The sequence below is a fragment of the Xiphophorus hellerii genome, chromosome 12 (genome assembly GCF_003331165.1).
Source record: "Xiphophorus hellerii strain 12219 chromosome 12, Xiphophorus_hellerii-4.1, whole genome shotgun sequence".
Lineage (NCBI taxonomy): Eukaryota > Metazoa > Chordata > Actinopteri > Cyprinodontiformes > Poeciliidae > Xiphophorus > Xiphophorus hellerii.
In genome coordinates, this window is record NC_045683.1 from 18,932,222 (window position 1) to 18,960,194 (window position 27,973).

Consider the following 27,973-nt stretch of genomic DNA (forward strand, 5'->3'; position numbering starts at 1 on the left):
CCTCCTTCTGTATGTCTTTCTTAAATAGAACCTGCCTGTATCCTGAAAGCACACAACAACTCCACGTTACCAACAAAAAGCATTAATATTCAAAACATACAATTGTCATGTTATATTATCATGGCTTACAAGCCTCCAAAGTTAAAGGGGAAGAATTTTCACTGTACATTTTTTCTGTACATCCAGCTTAGAAAACATCTGAATTACAAGAAGAAGTAGCAGAAACCATACCAAATGGAACTTGTAAATCTGAGAACAATGAATTTTCTCTTTGTGCCTTATCTCTAAGATCACCACAGGAGTTAACATACTGGTGGTTTCTTGGTATGGGTAAACAGTAATGAAATCTATTTGCCCAAAGTCTGAGTGTTGCTGCTCTGTTGTTCCAAGACTATGTTTCCACCCACCTGCTTATTTCATTTGCACGGACGCCCTTTGAGACACTACAGGTATACAGATGAGCTGTGTTCACTTTAAGTAAATCACTAAAAACACGAGAACTTACAGCACAAGAGATCCAAACTCCTTCTTTTACTCTAAAGACAAAAAATGCATCTTTAGTGGGTTGCAGTCAATCCAATTAAGAAGCTTTGAATTGTACAGTGTATTTATATCTACATTCTGCCAAGTACTGCCAGATACAAGTGCTGCAACAACAAGCCAAACTACCCCGTGATACCACAATTATGCCAGATTACCAATATGTTAAAAATGAATCATCCTAACCCCACAAATGTGCTGAATTAAATTAGACTGCCGTTACATTTTGAAACCACTAAGTTGCTGAGGTCTGTCAAGAATTACCAAGCCCCTCCTGCTGATCAAAACTCCACTCGTTAAAGCGGTTGCATGCAAACCTAACTAAAGACAGCGTAGCAGTATCGTGTTCTTTTTGTAGTCTGTCATCTTGCCACATATGTTATTATAAACTGTTAGGAAATTAAGCTGATTTTGTGAAACATCAAGTTCTGACCCATAAACAAGGTGTGTGTATATCACACACACATATGCTCACCCCATGTTGATTGTATATTGGGATAATGTTAGTACAATTTACATTGTACACTGTGTGGCGCATATTGTAGCTTAGAGATGCAATACAGATGAGGAGACCAATCTGGCTGCGTGGCTAACCTGGACATCAAATAGCAAATGGTGTGCTACCAGATAAGTAAAAAGGATGATGCTGTAGCATTGTTTTTAACAAGACTTCATAGTCCACAGAAATGAAAACAATACAAATAGTGGCAGGCTACTGGGTAGTAGCCACATCTGCCCTGAGGCACACTGACAGGGAGCAAGGCTACCATGCACTGGTGCCGCCGTTGCCCTCTGACCACCACCAGCAGGCGAGGTGGGTGAAGTGTCTTGCCCAAGGACACAACAGCAGAGTTGGACAGAGAAGGGATTGAACTAGCAACCAAACTGCATTACACCAGTAAATAAATAAAATACCCCCAAACCCTGTTTTGCAGAAGGCTGCATTTATTTATTAGAACTTCATTGAAAAAAAATGTTCAGGGCGGCATTATAGAAAGCTATCAAATTTGGAAGATGCTATCTAAAATTATGGGAACAACATAAGTGGTTAACAGCAGCACCAGCTCACTCAATATTTAAAAAAATATTTAGAGTAAGTTCAACAGAGAGCAGTGATAGAGCTCTAAAAGACAGTATTCACCAGAGACTACGGGCTGATATTATAAATCCCTTGTCCTTCATTATCAAATCAAATTTTATTTGTATAGCACATTTCAGCAGCAAGGCATTTCAAAGTGCTTTACATCATATCAAACACAGAAACACAATGCAACATGGTTTCAAATACAATCCTAAACAGGTGGGATTTTAGTCGAGTTTGCATCCATAGAAGGTTTACCTGTTACACTCCTACTGTGTTATATGGAACAAAATACCTATTGCTATTTTTATTCCCACTCACGCTCACAATCATACAGTTTAAAACGATGTAGACAGCATTTTAATGGGCTTCCTCCACAAGGCTCCGTACAAGGCTTATGAAATCTTTAGGTAACACAAAGAAGTTGAAAAAAGCGTTTTTGTTGCAATTAAGACACAAATACATTTTGTGTTTCTGGACGTAAACTAAATATTTAGTTTTCCCACAAGGTAGGACTCTGACATTAGTGATACAAATTCTGACCAAATCAGGACATAATGGGTGTAGAAAAATTAAACCGGTTTCTTTATCCATTCTAAGGGCTTATGTTTTGTTCTGCTGTGGAAGAAATTCATAACACAGCACCAACATCTTTGAGATATTAAACTGTTTGTGTATGATTCCACAATGTCTTTATTACACATGATTAAACATGAATTTCCCAAGGGGGTTTTATTTCACAGAGGAATAAGTATTCAATTAAAACTTAAATTTTGTGAACATTAATTTGTTATCTCATAAGCCTGATTATTCTAACTTTAGCGAAGTTAGAATCATTAGGCTTATGATTCTAAGCCTAATGATTTTTGTGGATGTAGCCCACTAACATCTATCTTCTGCCGCAATTGGAGTCTAGTTTTGGTCATCAATAACTACAAACAATTGCTTAGGGAAATTACTATTAAAACTTGTAATTTAGATCAAAATTACCAAGTGGGGGAAGCATCTGCTTATCAGGGAAATAATAGCCAAATAATTCAGTGTCAGTTGTCCATAAATACCTTCCTGGTAAGGCTTATGTTTTAAAATAATAGCTGATGGCATAAATCCAAGTACTGTATTTTTTTTAACAACAAGAGAATGCTGGTCATTATTTTGCTGGAGACACTTAACTTTAAAATACAAGAGCTTATTATAAAAAGAACTCGACCTTAAAGTTAAGCGCTTTAAGCAACAAACTTGTTATGCTAGCAACACGTACCTAACGACAGGAAAAGGTAAAGAATGATGAAACTAGCAAAACAGTAAAAACACAAAAAATAGGTAAAATAGAAATCAATAGAATGATGCAATGATGTCATAGTTCACTGCGAATTATAAATGTTGAGAAACCAGGCTTATTTACGAGACGTTTGCACCAACTGACACTTAGTATGTATTTCAAATACCATTTCATAATGCAAAGACAAAACTTTGGAGAACCAATTCTTAATCTATTCATCAGTTACCACAGTTATCAATAATTTTATCTTTTAAAATACCAGAATGGCAGCTTAATGTACTGTAAATAACATTAGTTAGCCATTTTCTATGGCTGACTGCACAAACAGGGAAAAGCTATGCTTAGAATGCTGCAGCTTTAGCCACATTTAGTCCAGCTGCCATTAGCTTTAAGAAAATTAGACATTTTAGAACATTATTGAGGCTATGTTATGTAGAAAGAAAAATCTGCTCTGAGGCCTGTTCATTTGGGACAGCTCTAAGCATCAAATAATATTAAAATACCATAAAAATACATAATTAAAAAAACGTGAGCTGATCTTCCTTATTGTTTCTGCCCAGACATCGCTTACTAAGAATGTGGGTGGCCTCAGCTCTGGTCTTGAACAAGCTGTAGCCCTTGGTCAAGGGTTTGTTTCCTAGAGGTTGGTGGTAAAAGCAGCTGCTCCCAGAATCTCCTTCTCAGCTCAGGTCCAAGAAACCAGCAGACCATTTAGCAGCAGCTATGGAAGGTCAGCTTGGAAGGTTGGGGCATCCTCTTAGCTCTGGTTTGTGCAGCATCAGTGGCACCTAGCTGGCAGGTGGCCAGTCTCGGTGAAACTGCATTTCTCAGCTCTCAAACAACATCAGGCTGCTTTCTCTTATACATCGGGGGTTTTGCAGCCAGTGTGGAGTTGCTGATAGCACCTTTGGGGAACCTCTAATTTCTGCAGAATTTTGAATAAAATAAGAATCAAAGTTTTTTCTTTCGGGTGGAAGTAGATACCAGATACTCAAACAGTAACCTGTATTGATGGATCTTGAGCTCCTGAACAAGAATGAGGCCTTCTCTAAGCCAGTGAGAAAAGGGGGGCTTACACACTCAGTTCTCCCTGATGTCACCTTCACCAATTACCAGTGCAAGAGGAGATTCTCTCCTGATGCAGTGATGCTGTGAAAAGGGCATATTTGTCCTAGTCGTGGGGTTATAAGGTCCCCATGACATCATAGTTTCCTTCCTGAAACTCCTCCTCTTCCTGTTGAAAACTGAAAGTAGGTTCATCCAGTTCACTGTGATGTTAATAGTTTTTACGCCAGCCTGTGTAGTCAGTCTTTCATGGCTTGAGGCCCAACTGTTTATTTCTTGTGTAAGCTCAAAACATATTGTAAAAAGGACTCTTTGCTTCCAACAAATGACTTTAGTAAAACACTATCAAATGCTCCTGTCAGCCTAGGGGGCTCAGAAAACTGTCTATTACTCAGTGAAAGTGGATGAGAGCTCCCCTGTTAGCTTTTGTAAATGTTTGAATATACACAAAGTGCGCCCTCACAGCCTCAACAATACTGAAACAAAGGCATCTCTCACTGACTTTTCTTTTTTTCCTATCACAAATGCATAGAAACAACTTAGATATGTTTTCTTAGATGACAAACAATTTTTTGATATAGATATTTCAAGTTGATTATTACCTGAATCCATCTTCATGACTGAAATGTGTGTTATTAGGATTTTACAGAAAAACACCAAGCAATGCCAAATAATAAGAAACAAAGACATCAGGTTTTGATATGTTTAAAGAAAAAATAGAAAACGTGTGTACATCGTAAAACTTTAATGGTAATTGCAGATAATTTTACCAACTTATTTATTCTGACCCCACCTTTTGCCTGCGTCCATCCAATCTTAGATAATGGATGAACGCCTGGGTGGATATCTATTCTTACTGAAAGTAATGTTAACATATCTGGACTATAATAGACACTCCTAGTGCTTTGTTTTATCTTTGGAGAGATGCCTGACCTATCAGACAAACTTCTTGATTGAATTGAAAAATTCACTTTTGTGTGTTACTTTGTGTTGCTCTATCACAGAGGATTCCCTCAAAAATACATTGTTTGTGGTTTCAATATGACAAAACCTGAAAACGGTTTAGGAGATAAGAATATTGCTGCAATTCCTACAGCAAAAACTATTTAATACTGACATTTTGGTTATTATTTTCTTTCTTTTTTGTTTCTTTTCCTACATACTTTCACACTATGCCTTACAATGTAAGGTTATATCCTGCTCTGCATCTGTGTTTTCTTTTTTTGTTTTTTTTGTACTCTGCAGTTTTAGAACCACATGGAAAACATAAAAGAGGATAATTAAGTTCCACTTACTGACTTCTCTGTGAGAAACATTGCATAAAGAGGAGCTATGCTGTTTCCAGAGTCATGAGTGGGCGATGCTTTGAAAAATCAGAGGACAAATATACAGCAGCTCAAACAACATGACTGATACCTCCCAGCTATATTCATCTTTCCACATCGATCCACAAACACACTCACTGTCTCTCACAAAGACTGTTGATGTTTAACGTCTGTCAGTTCGGTTGTTCGCTTGTGGTCACTACTTTGGTTTGCTGGGTCTCAGACCCTTGCCACAGACATTCATTTCCTCCTGTAAATACAGCTTTGTGGCCACAAACTGCAAGCAGTGGGTGGGCCTTGGGCTTATGAATGCAAAGTGGAGACGGCCCTGAAAATGTCCTGCATTCACTACACAGCTTGGCATCACACCAATATAAAAGCAGGGATAGCCCTGAGGCAAAGTGTTCGACCTCAATCTGAGGCAACCCCATGGTGCTGGGACACTTTTCCATCTGTGAGCAAAATCTCAGGCTCTTTAGTGCATCATCCAAACTGACACAGTGATATATTGGTTTTTTGTTATGCTGTTACAACTTTTTTAATTAAAGTACAACAAAAATATGTTAAGTATCTGACTACATTTGAGCACAGACCAATTTATACTAAGTGAACAGACTTCAGCTAAAAAGTTATTCCTGCTAATTTATGCACCAAAAACACGACTGCCATGGAGATTAGCATAATTGCAGCAAAACTTATCAACTCTTGTAACCCAGAGGCTGGTGAAATGAAACAAATTCATACCTGCAAGTGCAAACCTCAGGCACCATGAATAAACCAGTGCTTCTGTTTATTTGGAGAACAGTTTAACTTTTCTCCATTAAAAAAAAGGACTTCACAGAGTTTGTCCTTAATAAACTTTTCTGCCGACTTAACTTATACGTAAATCTATCATAATCCATTAAGCTAAGCTTGCTCCAGGACTATAATGTTTTCGAAAACTTGAAGAGAAAATCTCCGCTTAATCAGAATTTAGCATAACTGCTTGTATTATCCAGGCAATTTTGTGGATTTGAGCAAATGAGCAACTTTCCCTTGGGGCTATATACTAAATAGCGGCACAACTTTAAGAGGCTTCTCAGTGGAGATAAATAAGAACACCACAGTGTGGGCACAGCAACAATTTGGAAGATTCAGTACTGAAAATAGTAATTGTATAGGCCAAATGTCGAAAGTAACAGGTTTTCCGCTTGCATGTCTTTAATCTGTTAAACTTTCACAAAAAAGGTATAATTTTATCATTGCATGAGAACTCTTGTTCTCATGTAAAAGTATGTTAAAAATCATTCAATGCACTTGATATATTTTTGAATTTAGTCATGTCAAAACTCCAAATGTCAATACATGAGTTTATGCGACAGATAAACACAGTCTTGCCCATCTGTGAAGTGCAAAGAAATAGTTAAAAAAAACTTATTTGCAAATAAAAATGTACATGGTGAATTTGTATCCAGCAACATTTACTGTGAAACATCCTCTTTCCTCTTTGCATTTAAAAGATAGAGTGCAATGTGGATTATTCAGTAAGAATACAGCTGTTGTGTGAAACCCCCTCAGATTTGTTAGAAAGTTAGAAATGCATGTACTAGATTAATCTTCAGGTTCTGAATTTATTTCACCTTGAGGCTTTCATCGGCACCGAAAGACAACATGCTTTTTTTTTACAGATAGAAACTATAAAAGGTTTGAATGAGGCCGTGTTATTAAACTAATTTTTCTGAATATTTTCATCTGAGAAATATATTTCAAGGATAATTTCTATAGGTTCCCATAATATATATGCTAATGATTCCATTGTTTTGTTTTGTTATAGATTTTGTTTTGTGTGTGTGTCCTTAGAAGTGATTTAGAGAATTGTTTGTTTACTGCTCTGATGGACCTAACTTAATTTCTTAGGTGCACCAATACAAACTTTATTGTGTGCCCAAATTTTCAATCTGATCACATTTGTCATCACAGATGTACAGGCTCAGCTTACCTTTTCTTTTAAATCAATGTCCATAAAAGTAATACTGACTTGTAAATTATTAACAATCAAATTGTAAACAAAAAGCTCACAACTTGAAGCAGAACTGAGACAAAATGGATACAAAGACAAGGAACTGACTGAAAAAGTGCTGCAATAAGCTTAAAGTTACATTTAAATATTTCTCAAGATAAGATGAATGAGAGGATGAAAAAAAAGTGGACATGTTGTAAGGGCTAAACCTGCTATGAACATCTCATTTCATTATGTGCAAGCCATTCTTCTTATGAAGAATTATTTTGAACTAAGTGAAGGGAAGTTCTTCTTATGCAGTATTATACAATATATATATTTTTTACCTTTTATTTATTTATTCATCTATATCCACAAATAAATATATCTATGGCTTGATGTGCTGACAACACCGATAAGATTGATCAGTACTGACTCCTGGTTCATTTGATATCCCTTATGGTTTTGCACACAACATTATATTACAACATTTCATAATTTAGTGCTGATTTTAGAGCTCGCAGTAGAATTACTGTAAACATACATGCAAAGTTCATAGGGGTTTTCATCAAATCTAATTAAAAAGGTTAACTATTTTGCTCAGAAGAATTTCAATAATGATTAGTTACAGCTGTAACTGCAGTGATATTGATTCTACAAATTTGGAGGGCTGGCTACGAATTTGTAGCCACATTTTTCAGTTTTCTTCTGTATAGAAATCTGATGACCACTTATCTTCATTGTTTCCTCTTATCATATGGAAGTCAAAGAAAATTAAAAGATATGTGTTGCTGTAATGTGAAAATATTAGAAAAATCTCAAGATTTGAATACTTTGACAAGGTTTTACAGACCTGCATCCAATTTTTAAAGGCCTGTTATATTCCATGAACATTGAAAAGCAACAGCAGTAGAAGAACAAGCACTTCATGCTTCATCGCGATCTTGGCTAGATTGACTTTAACAGCGCTGCTTCACAGTGCGAGAAAAACCCCAACCACCTCAATCATGGAGAGAGGAAGTATAATCAGCAAACCCAAAAATACCCCCCTTCCTCTGAGACTGCATCGTCCTGTTGCCTGCTAACAAAGTCTCTCTCCCTTCCTTTGCAATCACAAAATACTGTATATGTGCAGTTAGTGTGCAGCATCACCTCCTGTGACGTAGTGGCAGGTTTGAGAAGTAACTGTTTTTGGTGCTGGAAATCCCTTCGCTTTCTGTTGCAGGTGAAAGAAATGATAAGTGTTTCTGAAAGAGTTCCTACAAGCAGTGTTTTACTAACGTCAAATGTTTAAAGCTGTTGTAGGTAACTTTTATATATATATATATACAGTACAGACCAAAAGTTTGGACACAACTGTGTGTCCAAACTTTTGGTCCGTACTCAATATAGACCAAAGGTTTGGACACACTTTCTAATTGAATTCAATGAGAAGGTGTGTCCAAACTTTTGGTCTGTTCTGTATATATATATATATATATATATATATATATGGGTTTCAGTACAGCCTTGGGTTGTAGGGTTGTGTATTCTTGTTTTATTAAAAAACAGTTTACACAAAGAGACTTGGAAGGCAAAAGAGGGAATAAAATTTGCCAGAAAAGAAAATGGAGTCACCATTGGATTCCTTCTTTGAAGGTGCAATGTACACTAAGCAATTTAGTGATGCGGTGCTAAACAGGGCACAAGAAAATAAGCACACAGCAAGTCTTTATAGTCACTTTCTTTCTTCCAGCCTGATGAAAGTCAGCCCATAGTCTGCCCCATGTGGACTGAATATCAGTCATGATTTCTCAATGCTTTCACATGACGTTAAAGCTGTAAAACTGGATCTGATTTGCAATGTGACAAAAAGCCCTGTCCAAGCAACAGGACTAATCAGGCAGCATGATATCGACTGTCAATCCAGGATCAAACACTGGGGCAAAGCTTAAAAAAGAAAGCACTTCACACATCCTACATTTAGCCTTAATCAATCTTGCTCTGCTGGGGTGTTTCAAGACACATTGATCAACAGCCAAGATGGAATCTGTTCAAAGAACTTGCTGGAGAAGAAAGGTTGGAGAAATATTGAGGAAGAAGGTGAGTAATTGTCTTCCATGAGCAAATTTAACCAGACTATTTCTTCTTTCTTTTTCTGCTTTTAAGCTTTGAAAACAATCAAAACAAGTGTAAAATTTATAGTATGATTTGTAGCAGGGATCACAAATAAACCAAGGGGAATCAGGCAAACTACATCCCATCAATCCTGTTTATATCCATCAAAACATCAAACTGTTTTTGTAGTAAGAAGGCAGCAAAAAACATTTTGCCTGGAAAAACTACATCTCCAGCAGATTACAAAGCATTTGCCCTTGACAGACTGAAAACTCGTCCCCGAAAAATGATCTGCAACCTCATGACGTCTGAGGCAATCAGTCCCAATCTTCACACTGTGACAGCTCATTATAGCGTTTGGCTACTCGCCCAATAACGGCACACTTGTTCTCTTGTCACCACGGGGATATGACGCCACACTATTCGAAAGATAAATGACTTGGTGATAATCATGGCTCAAGCAGTGACACTAACCCGTTAACCCCGGTTTTCACAAGCACGATTGTAACTTTGATGATAATTTATATCAAAAAGGTTTGAAACTCCACACAATTCCAGATATTTCAAATTGTAGTATGACTGAAAACCCATCATTATTGTTCCGCCTTACAAGTGCCTGATTTTTCTTTAACTCTCTATACAGGTGCCTTCCAAATGCATGCATACCCATCAAACTTTCTGTCACATTACAACCAAATGCATTTTAACACAATTTTATTGAGCTTTTATGTAATGGACCAACTCAAAGCAGTGCATATTTATGAAGTGGAAGGATCTATTTATTTATTTATTTTTTTTTTTACAAATGATACTCTGAAAAGCGTGCAGTGAATATGTATTGAGTCCCTTTTTACTTAGATACTCCTAAATAAAAGTCCAGCGCCACCAATGGCCTTTAAACTACATAACAAAAATAGTCATTCATCCATTCATTCTGTATGATCTACCAATACCAGACCATGCAGAGACTGTTCACCTGTCTATGAGGACCATGATTCTTAATGCTGGACCCAATGCATATTTGGGGTGTTCCCCTGCTGCCACACACCTGATTTAAATGAATAGGGGATCAACAGGCTTCTGCAGCACTTGATGCCATACTGAGGAGGCAATGGAATAATTCAAATCAGGTGAGCTGGAGCAAGGACACATCTAAAACATGAAGGGCAATGGATCTGAGGACAGGGACTGAGAACCACTGTTCCAGGAGAAACAATAATTCTAATGCCCTGATAATTTATTGGTAGGAATTACCCTGACACAGATTTGGTTATTAATGTATTCAGGCACACTGGCTCTCATTTAACTGTAAAGACCATGAGGGAAATTGGCAGCCATTAATGTGTGTTCAGCCCATATCAAATCAGTTTTTCACCACCATTAGGGCTTAATAGGAAACAATAAATGAATTATGATGCACTAGCCAATTTCCCAGCAGTTTGAGGTGTAAATAAAGAAAATGACATGCAGCTTATACGGTGTCTCCAATTTTATGTTTTGTCACCTGAAATTGAATACAAAAGATAACTGTGATGTGAAAATACGTAATGACTAAAAATACTACTGTAAGAGACTGTTTCACATTTTGCATTAACTATTAAAGCTGATGTTTTGAGAAGCTCTTTCTCCCCTTATCTCTGTGCTTATTTCTCATATTCTATTAAACAAATAGGCACACATCTGAGCACAAGGTTTGCATCATGAAACCCTCAACCTGTCACTGCACACTGTAAAAGTGCACCTGCAGGGAAAGACGACTGTGTTATTCAAACTTCTGTGATGCTCATCGAAGTACACAAGCAGATGGGGAAGCCAAAAAACCTGGTCTATTTATGAGACGCTGGATTGTATCGCAGATAGACACAGTCAAATACATAGATTCAAAATTATACAATACCTTATTAATGTAGGTTCCATGTTATTATATTTTAAAGTAAGTTTGTTGATTATCCTTTGAGCTAAGGATTTTATTTCCTTTCATAATTTATATTTGCATTCCTATGTATGGTTTGCTTGTTCTTCTGCTGCATGTGGGAGTAAAGGATGGTTTGTCCTGTTTGTCATATATGCTGGCCCTGTTACTGACTCACTGGTGTCCCCTCCAGGGTGTATGTTGTCTCTCACCCACTGACTGCAGGAGATTAGCATTAACCTTTTCCCATGACCCTGAGTCGGATTAAGAAAGTATACATAATGGATCAGTGGATGGAGTTGACACATCTTTCATTTATTGTTAAATTTGTTTTGCAGCCTTAATACAGAATTGAAGCTGTGAGAGTTAATGGAATGCAAAAACAACTTTAGTTATTATTTCTTGATCTCCTTTAGAGAACAGTGAGGTTAAATTACACACAGTTGGAATCAAGTATTTGTAAAAAAAATAAATAATTGAAGCCCATGTTATTTTTTTTTACTTCACAATTATTATTCAACCAAATAAACAAATGAAATTTTGCTATTCAAAATATTACAAAGGCTCTACTTCCTAAATAGCTGAAAATGATCAATCTATACAAGCAGAGATGCTTTTTTGTCTACAAGTAATGTGGGTTGAGGTCGATTTTAAGAATTCATTTTTGTCAAGATTTCCAGCTGCCATCACCTCCATCGATTAGTGAATGTAACCTAGCACACCATCAAGCCACAGCTACCAAACCTAAACACACTCAGTAAACAATCAGACTACTAGAAAAGAAGGGCAGCAGCATAATCTGTAGACATCATGTACTGAGGAAACCATCTGCTTCCATCTGGAAAATGATTCAACAAAGTAAGATAAAGCAACAACAGACTGACAAACAGCTTTTATCCCACAGCGATGGCCTCCGCCTTTTACACAGAGGTCATCGCTGTGGCCTCCGTGTCTTTTACACACAAAAGAAGTAAAAAAAAAAAAAAACTGTGAGCACAGATGTATACATTAAACTGTGAAGAACACAAAATGAAATAACTGTGTGATTACATAACGCTTGGAGACCTTACTGACTTTAGACAGTGTAGCTGCTATTAATAAGAATATCTTCCAAACTCAATTAATTTCATATCTGTTCTGTTTTTACATGAGAACATTTCATTCTAGTAGTCAAGATATATTTTCAACTAGTTGAAATACTCTTTTTCCTCATAACTTTATTATAGTCTTAGCACTACTTCAACACAGCCAACTCAGTCTGATTCTGAACAAAAAAAAAGCGAGCTCAGCTTTCCTTTTTCTTCAACCAACCTCATGTTCTGCTAAGACTGATCTCTCAAAATTATCCACAGCACAAGGTAATTCACTGCGTGGAAAAATCTGATCAAAAAGAAAAATTGCAATATATTTTCTGGTATGCCAGTGCTGCAGAGAAAGCAGAAGTTATCTGAATCTCTACAAACATGCTGCTTGTATTTATTCAATTATTGATCATGCCAAATTGAGTATGTATGTTAAAGACAGAACACACTTACTGTGCTGGCAGTGAACTCCACTAAAGCCTTGTGGACACTTGCACACGTAACCAATGAACGTATCGCCTCTGTAAGTCTCACTGATCTCACAAGTTCCTCTGTTGTGGCAGGGGTTGGGATGACAAGGACCTGTGCAGGAGCGAAAGAAAACACATACACAGTTTCATTTATCAAATTCTCATTTACTAAGTCTACAAAAACATACTGCAAATAGGTAATATATTTACTCTGTCAGAGTGCATTGTGTTTCATTATGAGCTCTCTGTGACAATAAAATGAGTAAAAATGTAGACAACCTCACCCACACAGTGATTTAAGAGCCACATAAAAGAAAAGCATATAATATTTCATGAGCTTTGAAAACTCATTTAAAGTAAGTTCGTACACATACATTTATTCAAAAATACCCTGTAAGATTACATGGAAGTAGAAAAAGTGTTTGACAGGCAAGTTGAAAAATATCCAACAGTACAGACACCATAGTTGCAGAAAGTTATCCAACAGGTTAAGGTTGGCTACAAAGGTGACTAAAACTTCCTGTTTCGTGTGAGAGTGGATGCTATTATAAATTGCTTTTCATTGGATCATAAAGCAATCCCAATTTTAGCAGTGCTTCACCGTTTGGTGAAAAAGAAGACAAAAATTACAGACCGAAGACAATTTTGATCACTTAAGTTTGATGTTTCCGACCTATGTCATGTGCAATTGAAATGTAATATTTAACACCTCAATTTTAAATGTATGCTACATGGAACTTACTTTTTGAAGTAAAACTAGAAAAAGATAAATAATCCATCTGAAAAAGAGCTTAGTCAGCGGCCAAGTAGATTTATATCGGCAGCCATTTGCAATACGGCATTTATTGCACTTATCTGCAAGACAGAAGCTGTTCCCCTTCAATAAATAAAATCCACAAAGCCACTTAGGTGCCAAAAGGCTCTTCTGGGAACATCAGAACACAAAAAGCAAAATCCTCTTCGCAAATGAAGAAAATGTGTCCACCATGTGTACACACTTTCCAACCACTTGTGTTCATAAAATAAGGCCCTTCATAGCAACCCCTTAATATCATCGGATAATATTAAGCGATGATATTAGCTAAATTATTTTTTTACATTAGGTAAAAAATTACCTAATGTACAAAAAAGTACATTAGGTAATTTAACTGGGATGAAAGGGAAGAGGCAGAAATATATAGGGGGGAAAAAAGTTGGTGAAAAACCTTTTGAGAGTTCCTTAAAACGTCTGGCAAAAGAACACAGGAGTGGTTTCAGGAAGAGTCTGTAAAAGTCCTGGAATGACCCAGTTAGGATTATAGTGCTGTAAAGCAGCCCCAGAAGGACCTGAAAATAAAAATGTGCTGATGCTTCAGATCAAAAAAAAATCTTTCTTCAATAAAGAAGAAAAGAAAACTTCAAAGACTGGCTGTGCCAAGCTGTAGTATCATTCTGGAAGAACAGTACCGTTGCTGCCAAAATAGTTTTAGCCATTTAAGTTAAAACTTAATGACACATTTAAACATGAACATTTACAATTTCAAACATTCAAACATTTGAATGGCTATGGAAATATCTTATGCCAGGATGCTTAGTCCTTGACTTCACATTGATTATAAATACAAAAAAATAAATAAATCTTTGATACCATACAGTGCTTTGTAAAAGTATCCACATTCCTTACAATCCTTCACATTACAACCCCAAACCGCCAATTTTTAGGATATGATGTAATGGACTAACTGAGCATAGACTGTAATCATGTAGTGGAAGGAAAGAAACCCATGGTTTTCTGTTTTTTAACAATATGTGGAATGCATTCAGTTCCCAGTCAACACATAGTAAAATCACCTTTTGCTCCATTTACAACTACAGAGTGGTTAATGCACGTCTGTACCAGTTTTCCACACCTATGCCATGAATATTGTAAGTTTGAAATTTGCTAAATTAATTGGGTAGATTAGAGTGTCTGGGAACATCAATGTCCAAGTCTTGGCACAGATTCTCAATTGAATTTAGGTCTGGATTTTGACTGGATTCACATTGTAATTCTAACTGTATGTTCAGGGTTGTTGTCCTGCTGAAAGTGAACAACTGCCCCCAGGTCTATCAATGGCCCATTCATTGCTCTGTTGGCACTTCACCGTTCAATTTGACAAAAAGGTTGATTTTTATTACTTAACTGTATCCTAAACTGGGTGAAGTTATCTTGTCTTTCTTGTTTTGTTCCTGTATAGCCCAGGACAATCATGTAAAAGAGATTTTTGTTTTTATCTTTCTTATTTTTTTGCTGTGTTTTAACATTCTCTTCCCTAATTAAACTAAAGTTACAAACAAACAAAAAAATAATAGTACATTAATGCTACACAATTCCAGCCTGCCTGCAGAAAAGAAGTGGCTGTTTATGTTTTACCTGGCCAAATCCCTGGTCAGTACAGCTTGGCATACAAAAAAGCTGTTGTGATCCCTAATTTGCATGGGAATTCATGTTCATGGTAATTAGGTATATGCATACTGGTTGTGTACACACTGGCCCATTCATCACAACTATTGTTTTTGCTTTATTATTCGGTTGCAGGGAACAATAGCAGGGCATTGAGTGCATAGCAAATCAGAAAAAAAGGAATATCTGAACACTTTTCCACTTGCAAGTTTTTTATTCTCCTCTCCTAAAAATGATATTAAATGGATATTTTAATCAACAAACAACCAAATATACAATTAAGCACATCATGGTAACATGGTCTGGGTTTTTTGCTTCAGAACTAAGGCTAGAAAAGCTTCTAAAGTCCATCTCTGAATGATAGCAACAAATACATCTAAATATAAACACATTGATATAAAAGGAAATTTATATGGGTTCATATGGTGGTCAATATTTAATTCAAAGCTGGTAAAACATGTGTTGACATGAAAATCAAAACAAGCCAGTATTTCTTTTTCTCCCCACTGCATGTTTTTTCTGAAGTTCCCTTCTTTTTGTGCCTTTTCAGCTCTGCTTTTGAAAAGGCACATGTCAGTGGTAAAAAAAAAAAAAATGCTCTGACAAGGCTGTTATTTCATTCTAAGTGATAAACAACAAAATGTCCCAAGGGTGAGACTACCGTGCTCTCTTAAGTTAGTGTGACAAATTAAAAGCCACAAGTGCAAAATTTGACAGTATCACAAAAAAGGGGAGAGGTCTGAACTGTCATCTGCTGAGCCATGGAAGCTGTGCGTCAACTTGAAAAAGTCTACAGTGTTGGTTGAAAATGTGCTTAGCAGAAAAATGCATGAAAAAATAAGCATCAATGCCAGGCATATTGATTTTTCTCCACTGCAGCTTTAACATAAATTTACTTATATTAAGTTTTATCTAACTGGAGGCAATGTTTTGGAGCAGCCCAATCAAGGTACTGACTTAAATTTGATTTAAAGATAAATAAAATATAAAAACTTGGAGGGAGGTGAAGATGAGGATGGAGGTAAGGAGGCTTTCCAACCTCAAAGAATTAAAGCTCTATCCAGAGAAAATATGCAAAGAAACCTTGCCAGCATTTATAGAAATTCTTTAGCTGCGGTATTAGCAATAAGTATTGTCCTTTTTTATTGTGGAAAAGGGCATACATATCTTTTAAGATGTGATATTTTTGCAGAATATATATAAAAACAAAGTGATTTTTTCAAATTTAAACTTTTTTTATTTCTTATTATCTTTTAAGATATGTCTGACTAAATTCCTATCAGAAACAAACTTCTTGATTGAATGAAGATTTTCTGAGACTAAATTTGCAGGGGTATGAATATTTGTTTACTTGTTTATTTAAGGATCCTCATTAGTCTGTATCATAATAGCGATTATTCTTCCTGCAGAGCTTAGCTGTAACTAAAAGGGAGTGAGGGAAAACCAGGATGAAACAAACTGGAACTGTTCTTATTTTGAACATTAGATAAGTTATTCTGAACTGCTAATACAAGCCCCCTAAGATCAATAGTAGCAGAAGAAGAGTTTGAAGAGGAAGTGCATTCTGGATACAACTCTAACTGAAAAGTTTGGCCCATTTGTCATCAAACATTTAGCGATCAAGCATTCCCTTAAACCATGCTTAAAGCCTGTAAGAATGGACATGCTTTCAGTCACTACATTGCTGCTCTGTTTGGCGAGTGCCACTCACACTGAGAGCAAACTGTTACGAAAGGCCAATGTGCACGAACAGGTGAAGAGATCAGTCATGTTGCCTTAAAACAAGTCGTGCGAGTGCACTTCCAGCGTGAATTAGTCAGAGAGCCACAGGACAATTTTAAGATTAATAGAATAAAGATGAATAAGGCCCACACATGCATGGGGAAACATGCAAACTTGGAATATATATGCTGCACGTCTGAATTTTGAACTTGTGAAGAAGATGTCAGACATCAATGCAACACACAATTATTTGTCTCCAGAAAATGCAAACACCTAAGTATGTGGAATATTTTGATATCCTTCCTCAATATCAATGACCCACAAACACTAAAAGTCATTATTGGCAAAACTGGAATGCTAGAAAGGTATATAGCATGTTGTCAGTGGATGCTCCCTCCGCTCATGTATGTTGTATGATGAATGAATGTGAGGTGCATGTCCAGAGGAACTATTAGAGGCTTTCTAGTGTGAATGTCAGCTGCTGCTGTGATATATACACCGATGCTCGCTCTAAGATTGATGGGATCCTGTGTCTTTTCCAGCGCTGGCTTTGTGATTTCTTTTCTGACTGCAAAACAAAGGCCAATCAATCAGCTGCAAAAACCTGACCAATGGTTAAACAGGGGAGAGCATTATCTGCTTCCTTTGAGGATCAATGAGGAGGACTTAACTTTTTCAAGGTTAAGGGTGCATATGTAGCTTTACATCTTAGCTGGAAGCTGTCACAAACATTTTGCTGTAAATCTGACAGTACAAAAACTGCTGGTGTTCTTAGGGAGAAAACAGAATTACAGATTCTTCTGTGGCTGCAAAAAAAATATGACAGACTAGCAGGTGGCGTAGAAAGACTCCAAAAACAATTTATCAAAAAAGAAATGAATACAGTAATGTTGAAAAGCATTTGTTTCCAGTAATTCAATAAAGAAAAGTCACAATATATAAATTGATTACAGACAGTGTTGTATGGTCTTTCAAGCCTTTAGTTCATTTTAGTTTGATGGTTATGACTTTGCTGCAATACTATAAATTGTTTAGTAATATTCTAATGTATTAAGACCCACCTGTGCTATTGGCTAGTTTTATTCCCAAAAGAGGACACAAGGTCATATTGGATTTTACAGAAGAAAAGCACTTGGAAATAAGTCTTAATCCTAACCAAGAGGAGTAAATATTATTCAGAACAGAGCTGCACAGAATAATACTTTAGTCCTCTAGATTGAAAATGTGTTATTTCAACAAGATTTAGCAGCCAGAACTGAAGAGTCTCACTGAAAGCATAACTGAATATGAAACTCTGCTCCGGATTTAACTAGATTTTTTCCTCGTCTTACAAAGTGCTGAGTTAATAGTGGTAAGCCAGCCTATCAAAAACCTTGTAAGCCTTTCAGAAAATCTTTATTCAAAGGACACACACACACGCAGACACCCCCTCTCACACACACACAGATTTCACCTGTCTCATGAGTGTGAAATTTGCATGTAAGATCCTCTGATCTGACTGTGCACTCATCAACATCACATAGAAATCTAACATGGCCTAATTGTGTCAAATCTATTTTAACCCAGCTTCTTTTTTCTGTGATGGCTTCATTGGTTCACAGGTTTCCTGGTGAATGCACCCATCCTGCACCTCCTCTGATGAAAGTTGGCATCGTACCACCAATATTACATCCAGGCTCTCAGCATGTGCCACCCCATGCTTATGCTTTTAGAAAGTTCCTGGCCTCCTATTCACAGGCTCCTTTCCCATTCTACCATTTTAACCCATCAGCATTTCACAGCGTCAAACAAAAAACACTCAGAGGTGACGGTGGTAAGAATTTCGCAGAAACAAAATTGTTTGAAATATGTCAAAAAAATATCCAAAAGGAGGGGTCATGCTGGGGATCATCCGGCAGTTGAGGAGGATCGAGAGGAAAGCAAGAGTTGGAAAATGCCATGGAAATGTCAAAGCCATACCCAGCTAGCCCCCAAGGGTCTCCTTAATAATAAAAAAGTCCAATTTTGAGTTAGAGTTTTGGCTAACAGAAAATACAGAGAACACCCCTCATCTTCTACCCCCTGAAATAAGATTGATATGTGCAATCAAGGATCTGATTATGCAGATTACAAATATGTTGGTCCTGATCTGCTTATTCCTCAAAACCGTCAACAGTAATTTGGCCTTTCATGTCAATCTGCCCTATTTTCTCCTGCAGTTGAGTTCCAGGTCAGTGGGCACTAAATTAAAACCACCACTGCTCCCAACAAACTCCTGAAGTGTTTACATTCCTGCTATTGTTTGCAATATTTTATTTGATTGTTTTTAAGATACATGTGGAGCTTTTTGTCTGCTCAATGGCAAAACATAACTGCAATAATAATTCAATATTGTAAATATATTCAGTGCTGAAAGAGAAAAGTTCCTCAAAGGAATAATTTAGCACTGACAAGTTATATTTAATATAATTATTTTGTTGTGACTGACTCACAACAGAAGTTTCTTATTAATATGTATGTATGATAATGTTAAATAATCTGACATGACAAAATAAGTAATATTAGGTGTTTTAACTGATAATTTCCCACAATGCTTCAGTTGTTTAATTTTTGTTCTCTCACATCCTTTAAGTGATTAGAGTCACAGATTACACATGTCTTTGCATTAGAAAAACAAGCTATTTTGATTCCATGGGTATTATGTCCAATCCCTCTTGATTTAACCAACTTAATCTCAAATACGCAGCAGGGATTAAGAATAATGACATTTGCAGATAAAGACAAACAGATGCTGAAGATGCAGCTAGGATGTTTGCTTTTTTCTTGCGTTTAGATTTTAACCAGTATCAGTGCTGAAGTTAAAAACATTTATTTTATTTTTTTTTAATTTGCTGTGGTTCTGCTTTCATAGAAAAAATTTCACACATGTATGTTATATTATTAAAATTAGAGCAGCATCTCTAATTTGCATTCTGTACTTGAACATTACTGGGGTGCACAGAGCTGACTTAAAACACAAAGCACACACTTTGTACCCAGACTGAAGTTAATGACATGCATTAATGGCCATAATGCTGTTATATGCAAAGTGAAGATTCAAACATGTCTATAGCCCATTGCTGCTCTGATGATAATGAAAAAAAATGTGAGCACTCAAACAAAAAATAATCAGAGGACAAAGTTGAAATGTGAACTTCTGGAACTCAGACTTTGTGCGATAAAGATAAAAAATTAACCAAGTCTACTGTTTGGATAAATCCTAAACAAGACAGCTTTAAGAACTGAATTGCAAAAATGATGTAATCATGTATTTTCCTGATTCAACATCATTTGCAAGTTGACTACAACAAACAAAACATCAGTAAGAGAGAACTTAGGGAGAATTTCATAGACATGTTATATGAACTAAAAACATTTAGTTCCTTGACTCAATACCCTAATATTTAAATACAGTAAGTGCCCACAATCCTGAATCCTATAATAATCTTAACCTATCAAGTTCTTTTATTTATTTTTTGCCCTTAAATAAATAATCTCCATCAACAATGAGCAGAGTATCAAATATAATACTGAAATACTCATGATGTGGAAAGTGGTGGCAAAAGCTTGGCATCTATTACATAAAGAAGTCTTTGAAATGGCAAACATGCAGTTTCTCACATGAATGGTGTCCTGGGTAATCCATTCTTTTAATAATCAAGCTCTGGTTTGATCAGTCCAAGTATTTTCAATTTTGTCTGGGGCACATATCTCATATACAGTAGTTATCAAAGCGAAACAAACGACTTGTGAAAATTACTCATTGACCGTTGCAGTGTCCAGCAGAGCAAGCGACACTGGGCATGTGCAAAGAAGGTCATCATGAATTAGTTCCTCAAACTCTACGTCTACAATCTCCACATGGATCATGGATGTTTTTAAAATGCTCAAGTGAACAAGAGGTGCATAAACATCTGAAAAACATAGAACATTGTAATCTCTCATTTTCACTCTCCATCTCCCCGGTGGTAGATTATTTTCCTGTCAACCTTAATGTGGCATAAAAGCAAACACACAAAGAAGCCCAAATAAATAAACAGAAAGTGAGTAAGTGACAGAGGTTATGTTACAAAGAATTAAAACTTCCCTACCTGGAGAAGTTGGTTCCTCACCATCTGCTGCTGTATAGAGAAAAAAGGAAAGGAGAGGAAGATGAAAAAATATGTGTTAGCTTTATTACGACTGTGTCACAGTTTTCAGGACAGCAGTTTGTATGCAACACTGCTGATCTGGCTACACTATTAACCATATACTGCAATGCCATATGCACATTTAGCATGCGATTCCCATGAGCATAACATATGCAAAACCAGACCTAGCTGCCATCTGTAGAGCGCTGCATCAGCAAAGCAGCATATTTACTAAAGCAACACTAAGTTACTCTAAATCATAACCTGGCACTGAGTCAGGCCCTATAAACCCCCACCCCCTCGTTTAGACTCCCAGTCCTGGTCATTTGCATTTGACTAATAAGCGTTCATCACTGAGAACCGCTGTAGGATTAGCCCCTGTGGCATTCACACTTGTTTGCTCCATCCTGAGATTTGAGGCTCTGGTCCAGTTCCACAGCTGAGATTTGGCCTGTCTACCATCATTAACAAAATCTTCAATCTCTATCATAACCCATGAAATTGCTCCAAAAACTGTGCCTGCAAGCTGATACAGAGGAACTAAGCTAAGGGCATTAGATGCAGGGATAACAGAAAGATGGCATTTCTTATAGGAGATGATAAGAAATATAAACCAATGGATGGATGAATGGATGAACAAACAGGAGCTGAATGTACAGGATTTGCTGCTCTGTAGAGCAAAATATGCATGACTTTAGTTTTTTTATAATGCACTGACAATAACACAGCTTACCAATGCCTGCTTAATTAAACTGAATACCAAACAGATATTAGCATATAGAGGGCTTAAGACTGCATAGGACATAAAGCAGGCAGTTGGAGAGATATCCAGCCATGAGGAAAGGCAGCATGGGGTGATTATTTCTTCTCTCTTCTCTCTGCCTCTTTTATATTTGTATTTATTGCATTTTTCCTGTTTGAAATTGAGATTGTTTCAGAATTTAGTTTCTAAAAATAAAAAACAAAACAAAGCCACAACATGGACCTTTCAAGAAATCAGTTTCAGCAGAAAGGTTCTGTAATGACATATCTGTCAAGACCTCTACTTAGTCTAAAGCTGCTTCTTCAAATCAAACTCCTTCATACCAAAAAAAGGAAAAGGTGACTCCATGTATTTAAAAAGACCAGATGTAATTGTGGACCACAGCCATTCACACTGCTTTGCATGTGAGCGAAAGCCTAGACCAAAGTCACACAAAGCCTGAGCACTTTGTCAGCCTCTCATCTGTCTGGCAGCAGAAGCTCCCCTCGGTGTTTCCTCATGCATTCGGGCCAGCGTAATCCCCAACCAAGCCGTTCCATGTTTCGCTTCATGACGGTTTTTTCCTGCAGTTTTTCTCCCTCCTCACTTACCAAAGGGTCAAGGCAGAAACTTGAAAAATCTTAGACATTTTTTGTATACACACATAATTACACACTAGCAAATGAACAAGTAAAAAAAATAAATAAATAAGAGGAAAATAAAACATATGCCTCCGAGCACAGACAACGCTTCACACCCACACATAAATACACATGCAGAGAAGATAAAGAAGCAGAACATGAAGGTGTTTTTTTTTCTCTCTCTCTCTCCAAGTGTTGATGTAGTGAATCACAAGATAGCAAAGAACACTAGGCACACAAAACACTTGGCTGGTGTTCAACATAGATGTGTGAAATCACGCAGCATACGCTGCATCACAAGGTTTATCTCTTGTGGATAAGAGCACCACTCTTTATCTAATATTGTCAGAAAAAAAAACTGTTATTTCATTTCATAATGAAACAAATTATAAGCAGAGTCATGATGATTGACTAAATTACCAAAGTTAAATGTCTAGTCTTGGGAGCTTTCAATACAGTCTAGAAACAAAGTAAGGCTGTGCATCACACTCAAGGTGCACACTAGAGTGAAGCAATCAACTGTGGCCAGCTTAGGGCAGCTCAAGCCACTGTAGCAGTAAAACTTTGTTTCAAAGCAGTCGAAGCAAAGATGGAGATTGCCACATTTTCCACAAACCATACCCCAAATGTCTCTATAAGCTAAAGGAATAGGCTTCCCTACAACTAAATGGCTAAAAACCAAATTGTGCACAACACTGTCATGACCACCAGTAACCACTGTTGTCAAACAACAGACAAAATTTTTATCTGCTCAAAACAAATCTTCAAAATTGTTCAAACTCTTCCAGGGAAAAGGCAAAGAATTGTTAAAGAAATTAAAAAATAAAAAACTCAGATGCCAGGGGAAAGTTAGATACAATAGTTTTATAATGTTACCAAAAGTGAGAAGCAGAACCAAATTAATTACCGTAGAGAATCAGATATTTTAGTCTTTCATTGAAATACTGCTCATCTATTAGCCAAACCGTGTGAGAATATTCAAAGAATTAAGATTGAAATTCTCTCTTCTGTGTGATTATTCCTAATCTTTAGTTTTTTTTTTCTTTAGCAGACATATTTCATTCTAACATTCAAATATGAAAGCCCCTTAATCCTAAAAAGCCTTTTTTTTGGTTGTCCTATTCAAACCAGAGAGCATCTTCATTTACCATATAAATGTGTGCTGCTTCAGTTAGTGAAATACCAGATAGATATCAGCGTTAATATGCAATCTAATAATGACGTTCATTTTCAGACAGTGAAAAGTAATGACATATTTCTAGCCAATATTTCATGTATAAAAACCCGGCATCTGACAAACTGGAACACTGTGAACAATAGTCGAACAAACTGTGGGTTGATTTAAAAGGCAGATTTGCCTTTTAAATCAAAGGCAAATGATTGAAACACTGAAACTGAAACACTTTGCTTGTTTCAGAGTGTACCTATCTGTCTGTCACACTGCAAGACTTCTTTAATGCAATCACAGATTTCACAGCATGAAGTTATATAAAGATGGACATTCCAGTGTCTGGGAATAATGCTGTCTACTGAGCCTGCAAATAGTGGCACAATGTGGCGAAGAGATGAATCCTCATTCTGTTCCTGTATTTAAGAACATTTTATAGGCAGCAGTGAAATGAGATGTGGTATAAAGCCTCTGCTGAAAATGCTGTATCATTTTTGAAATTATATAAAAAATTGTCACCGTGCTACTATGTGCAATCTAAAGAAATAGTCAATAGGAATATCTCCACTGTGCTCATCGCTCCTAAGGTTTTGTGGCTTATGACATGCATCTTAGAAAATTAAACCATACTTGAATGCTTTTAGAGAGAGATGGGTTCTTTTTTTGTAGCAATCAGTTAAGCATTAGTGAATGTGAATGAAGAAATAAAGCTACAGGATCGTTTATTGAATATAAGATGAAGTTGTTATTTTGGTGTCAGCTGAAAATAAAGGATGTTAACTAATGGTGTGCTTTATTCATACTTGGAGGTCAAAATGATAATAAGACCCCTAAAGTCAAATCTTTGGGATCCCACATAAATAAAACACAATGTAGATTGCAGCTTTAATATCTTGTTAAACCATTAGAAAATATAGGAGTGGACAACTTGATATTTTAAACATGTCAATTTAACACAAACAAAAATACACGATGAGAAGCTTGTTTTACTTATAGAAGTTAACACAACTCTCACAACAGGCAGATCCACTATGATTTCAAAGCTGAATGTATTCAGCTCGACTATATCATTTCTAGCTTTGAGCTTTGACGTCTAAGACAAATTAACTCATGTAGGGAAGTTAAAGTGTGGATTTCAGCGAGATTACCCAAACTAAGTCATTGCAAACAAATAAAATGGACTGAAAAGGTAGAAGAAAATCAAAAACTAAAGTACATTTCTTATAAGTTCTTGTATCAATCATCGCTAAATGTGACTCACAAGCCACTTTGAACTAACTTGGAAAAATGGAATTACATTAAATAATTTACATTACCATTGATACTGTGAATAAAGGAGATAAGTCAAATTCTAATTGTTCTAAGAGTCATTTGTTAAGGTTAATGCAATGCATGTGGATTGTTATCAGCAGGGTCACTTTGCATTAAATAGTCACATTGAACTGTTATTGTCGTTTACTTATCATAATTATTAGTCCTGTTACGGTTTTGATGTCTCCATTTGTCTGAGTAAAGGGTCAAAACAATCACTGCAGCAGGTGGAACTATGATAGCAGCCATCTCCACATAAGTTACATTTTCTTCATGGATTGTGGAAATGTTGCAGAGGGACTTGAGCTTAATGTCACTTATTTACCAGGACAGAGTTTTTGACATTCAGTAGGTGTTTCTACATTAGCCATTCCCCAAGCACATTTACATAATTTCTATTCCAACTTTGCAAATGGTCCAAGACAGCAGGTTGCAGTGTGAGATTTTACTCTGGTGTCTTTGCATGCATTTTTGTAGCAGTATACTTCTTCAAAATAATTATACTCTCTCACATTAATAAAGATTGTATAAATCAATAATCAAATAAAATCAACCATACAAAAGGGCCAGCTACATCTAGCACCAAGACACACACAAACGTGTCCTGCCTGTATTGAGTAGAGTGCATGGCGGCATATAAACACAATCTGGGTAATGGATCTGTGACTCCTAGTTAGCAGAATAGCATCAGGACTGACAAAAAATACTCAACTGACATTCTGATTACATGTGTCAAGTGTCTCACATTATAAATATCTGGCATTTGTTTTATTGTTGTATTTATATGTTGTGTTTTTTTTTTAGTTTGTGGCAGCAAATACTGAATGAGTTGATCAGAATGGCAATAAAAATAAATAATCACAGACACTAAACTTATGGAAATTCAGTCTGAACATCAAAGCAGACAAGAGGATTTATGAAAATATCCAGTGAGCAGTAGTTATCTGACTGAACAAAGTGACCTCAAAGGTCAGAGGAGAATAGGCAGACTACAGTAAAATGACATTAAGAGTGGCTCAAACAGATTACCAAGTGGTAATCTGGCTGTAACAAATTACTGGCATAGATTCAATAACATTGTCGAAATATTCCTCAGATACTTTGGCCCATATTGATCTGATCATAGAAAGCATCAAACCTCCAAACAGATGGGGTCCAAGAGCAAAAGACCACTTGGGGTGAATTTCTTGAACAGAAAACTGAGGCAACAATTTGTACAGGTTCACCAAAATTTGACAATAACATTCTGAAACTTTGAAAGGTTTTTACTTCAAATGTAAAATTCAGATTGTAGGATCAGAATGTAGTCTTAGCAAAACAAAAGCATGGAAACATCCTGTCTGAATCAAAGATATAGGTGGTGGTACAATGCTATGCGGTGGGGGATGTTTCGTTTGTACATTCTGAGCTCCTTCGTACCATGTGGTGTTGATTAAACACCACTGCCTACCTGAGTTTTGTAGCTGACCATGTATATTCCTTGATGACCACAGTGTATCCACTTTCTGATTGCTACCTCCGGCAATGCAACGCCCCTTATCACAAAGCTTGATTTATCTCAAGCGGATTTCTTGAACACGGCAGTCAGTTCACTGCACTCCAATGGCCTCCACCAGATTTAATTTAAATAGAGCACCTTTGTGATGTGGTGTAGCAGATGACTCATACTGTGGATCTGCAGATGAAACATTTTCGCAACTATTTCAAGCTATCATGTCAATATGGACCAAAGTATCTGAGGAATATTTCGACAATGTTATTGAATCTATGCTACAAAGTATTAAGGCTGTGCTGAAAGCCAAAAAGGCAGTGCAAACGGGCATTTAGCAAAATAAACCTAATAAAATGGCCAGTGAATATACATTTGTGCATATTTAAACAAGTCTTTATAATTATTACAATTAATTTGCTATACAGCAGTAGAACTGAAATTGCACTGAAACTGAACAACAGAATAATTTGAACATTGCTTTCTTTTCCAATAAATAACAGTAAAAATAGTCTTAAAAGTTCAGAATTAAATTGTTCTCAGGCACAAAGCATTGTCACTGTATGTGCTGCCCATTAGCACTACAGATATCACCTTTTCTCATACCTCCTTCACACACACACACGCACAAAGCTACTCCCCAGCCCTGAACAGATGCTCCGCGCGCATTTTTCTCCCACATACTATCACCCTTTAAAGTGTTTGTTCCATCACAGCCATGCTTATTAACATTAAATCATCTTGGTATGGAGTGGGTGGCTTGCTGTGAAATGACTCACAGTTACAGTACCAACAATAATTAAGGAGGCATTGTTGAGGCACTTCCTTATCATTAACTGTACCAACTAATGGCAAGGCGGTGCAGCAGGGTACCCTGGCATGTCAAATGAAGTGTTAAGCACCATCTCTTTGCAAGTAAATAACCCATCCATCCTCATTTTACCTTTTTGTCAGGAACAGGCAACCAGGTTAGACCTCTATTAACAAGTGTCTCTTTGACGCATCGCTATAGACGAAACAAGAAACACCTCATGTTAGAATTATATTGCAATTATTTTTTGCCTCTGAGCCCCATCTGGGTTACAAGAATGCGTTATATTTCATTTTAGAGCTTTTTTTTTTTTTTAAAAAAAGTGACATTAAAGTGCAAATATTTAGAAAAAAAAGACATTTAAACAAACCGTGGAATGACTAATTGTTTTTCTTCATCACTGTACTTGCCAACAGAAGCTGCTAAGTGCACAGAAGGAGTTATGAAAAAACAACAATACTAAATGTGTTGAAAGAACAAATTACTGTTATAATGACTATGAATATTTTAATGAATGTGACCTTATTGCCAAATGGTAATGTGGGTACACTGACAATGTCTGTATCTTTGAACTTGTATGGAAGGAAGCTGTTCAAGCTTTGTATTCTCTCCTGCAAGAACCTGCATCTATTCTATGAGGTCCCGGAGATTCACCTAGGTCAAAAGGGGCAAACAAAATTAGCCCTG

General features: G+C 36.6%; 1 protein-coding gene across 6 annotated transcripts in view; it reads right to left on the reverse strand.

Moving 5' to 3' along the window:
- LOC116729593 (EGF-like repeat and discoidin I-like domain-containing protein 3) overlaps positions 1 to 27,973 on the reverse strand; it is a 126,443-nt gene that overhangs the window by 74,759 nt on the left and 23,711 nt on the right. For 3 of the 6 annotated variants that reach the window (XM_032578246.1, XM_032578245.1, XM_032578247.1), the window contains 2 exons: positions 21,086 to 21,115; positions 12,816 to 12,944 (listed from right to left, as the gene is read on the reverse strand). In XM_032578246.1, the coding sequence (XP_032434137.1) occupies positions 12,816 to 12,944; positions 21,086 to 21,115 (159 nt within the window). The remainder of the gene's footprint in view (positions 1 to 12,815; positions 12,945 to 21,085; positions 21,116 to 27,973) is intronic. The other 3 variants (XM_032578248.1, XM_032578249.1, XM_032578250.1) reach the window with 2 other exon arrangements.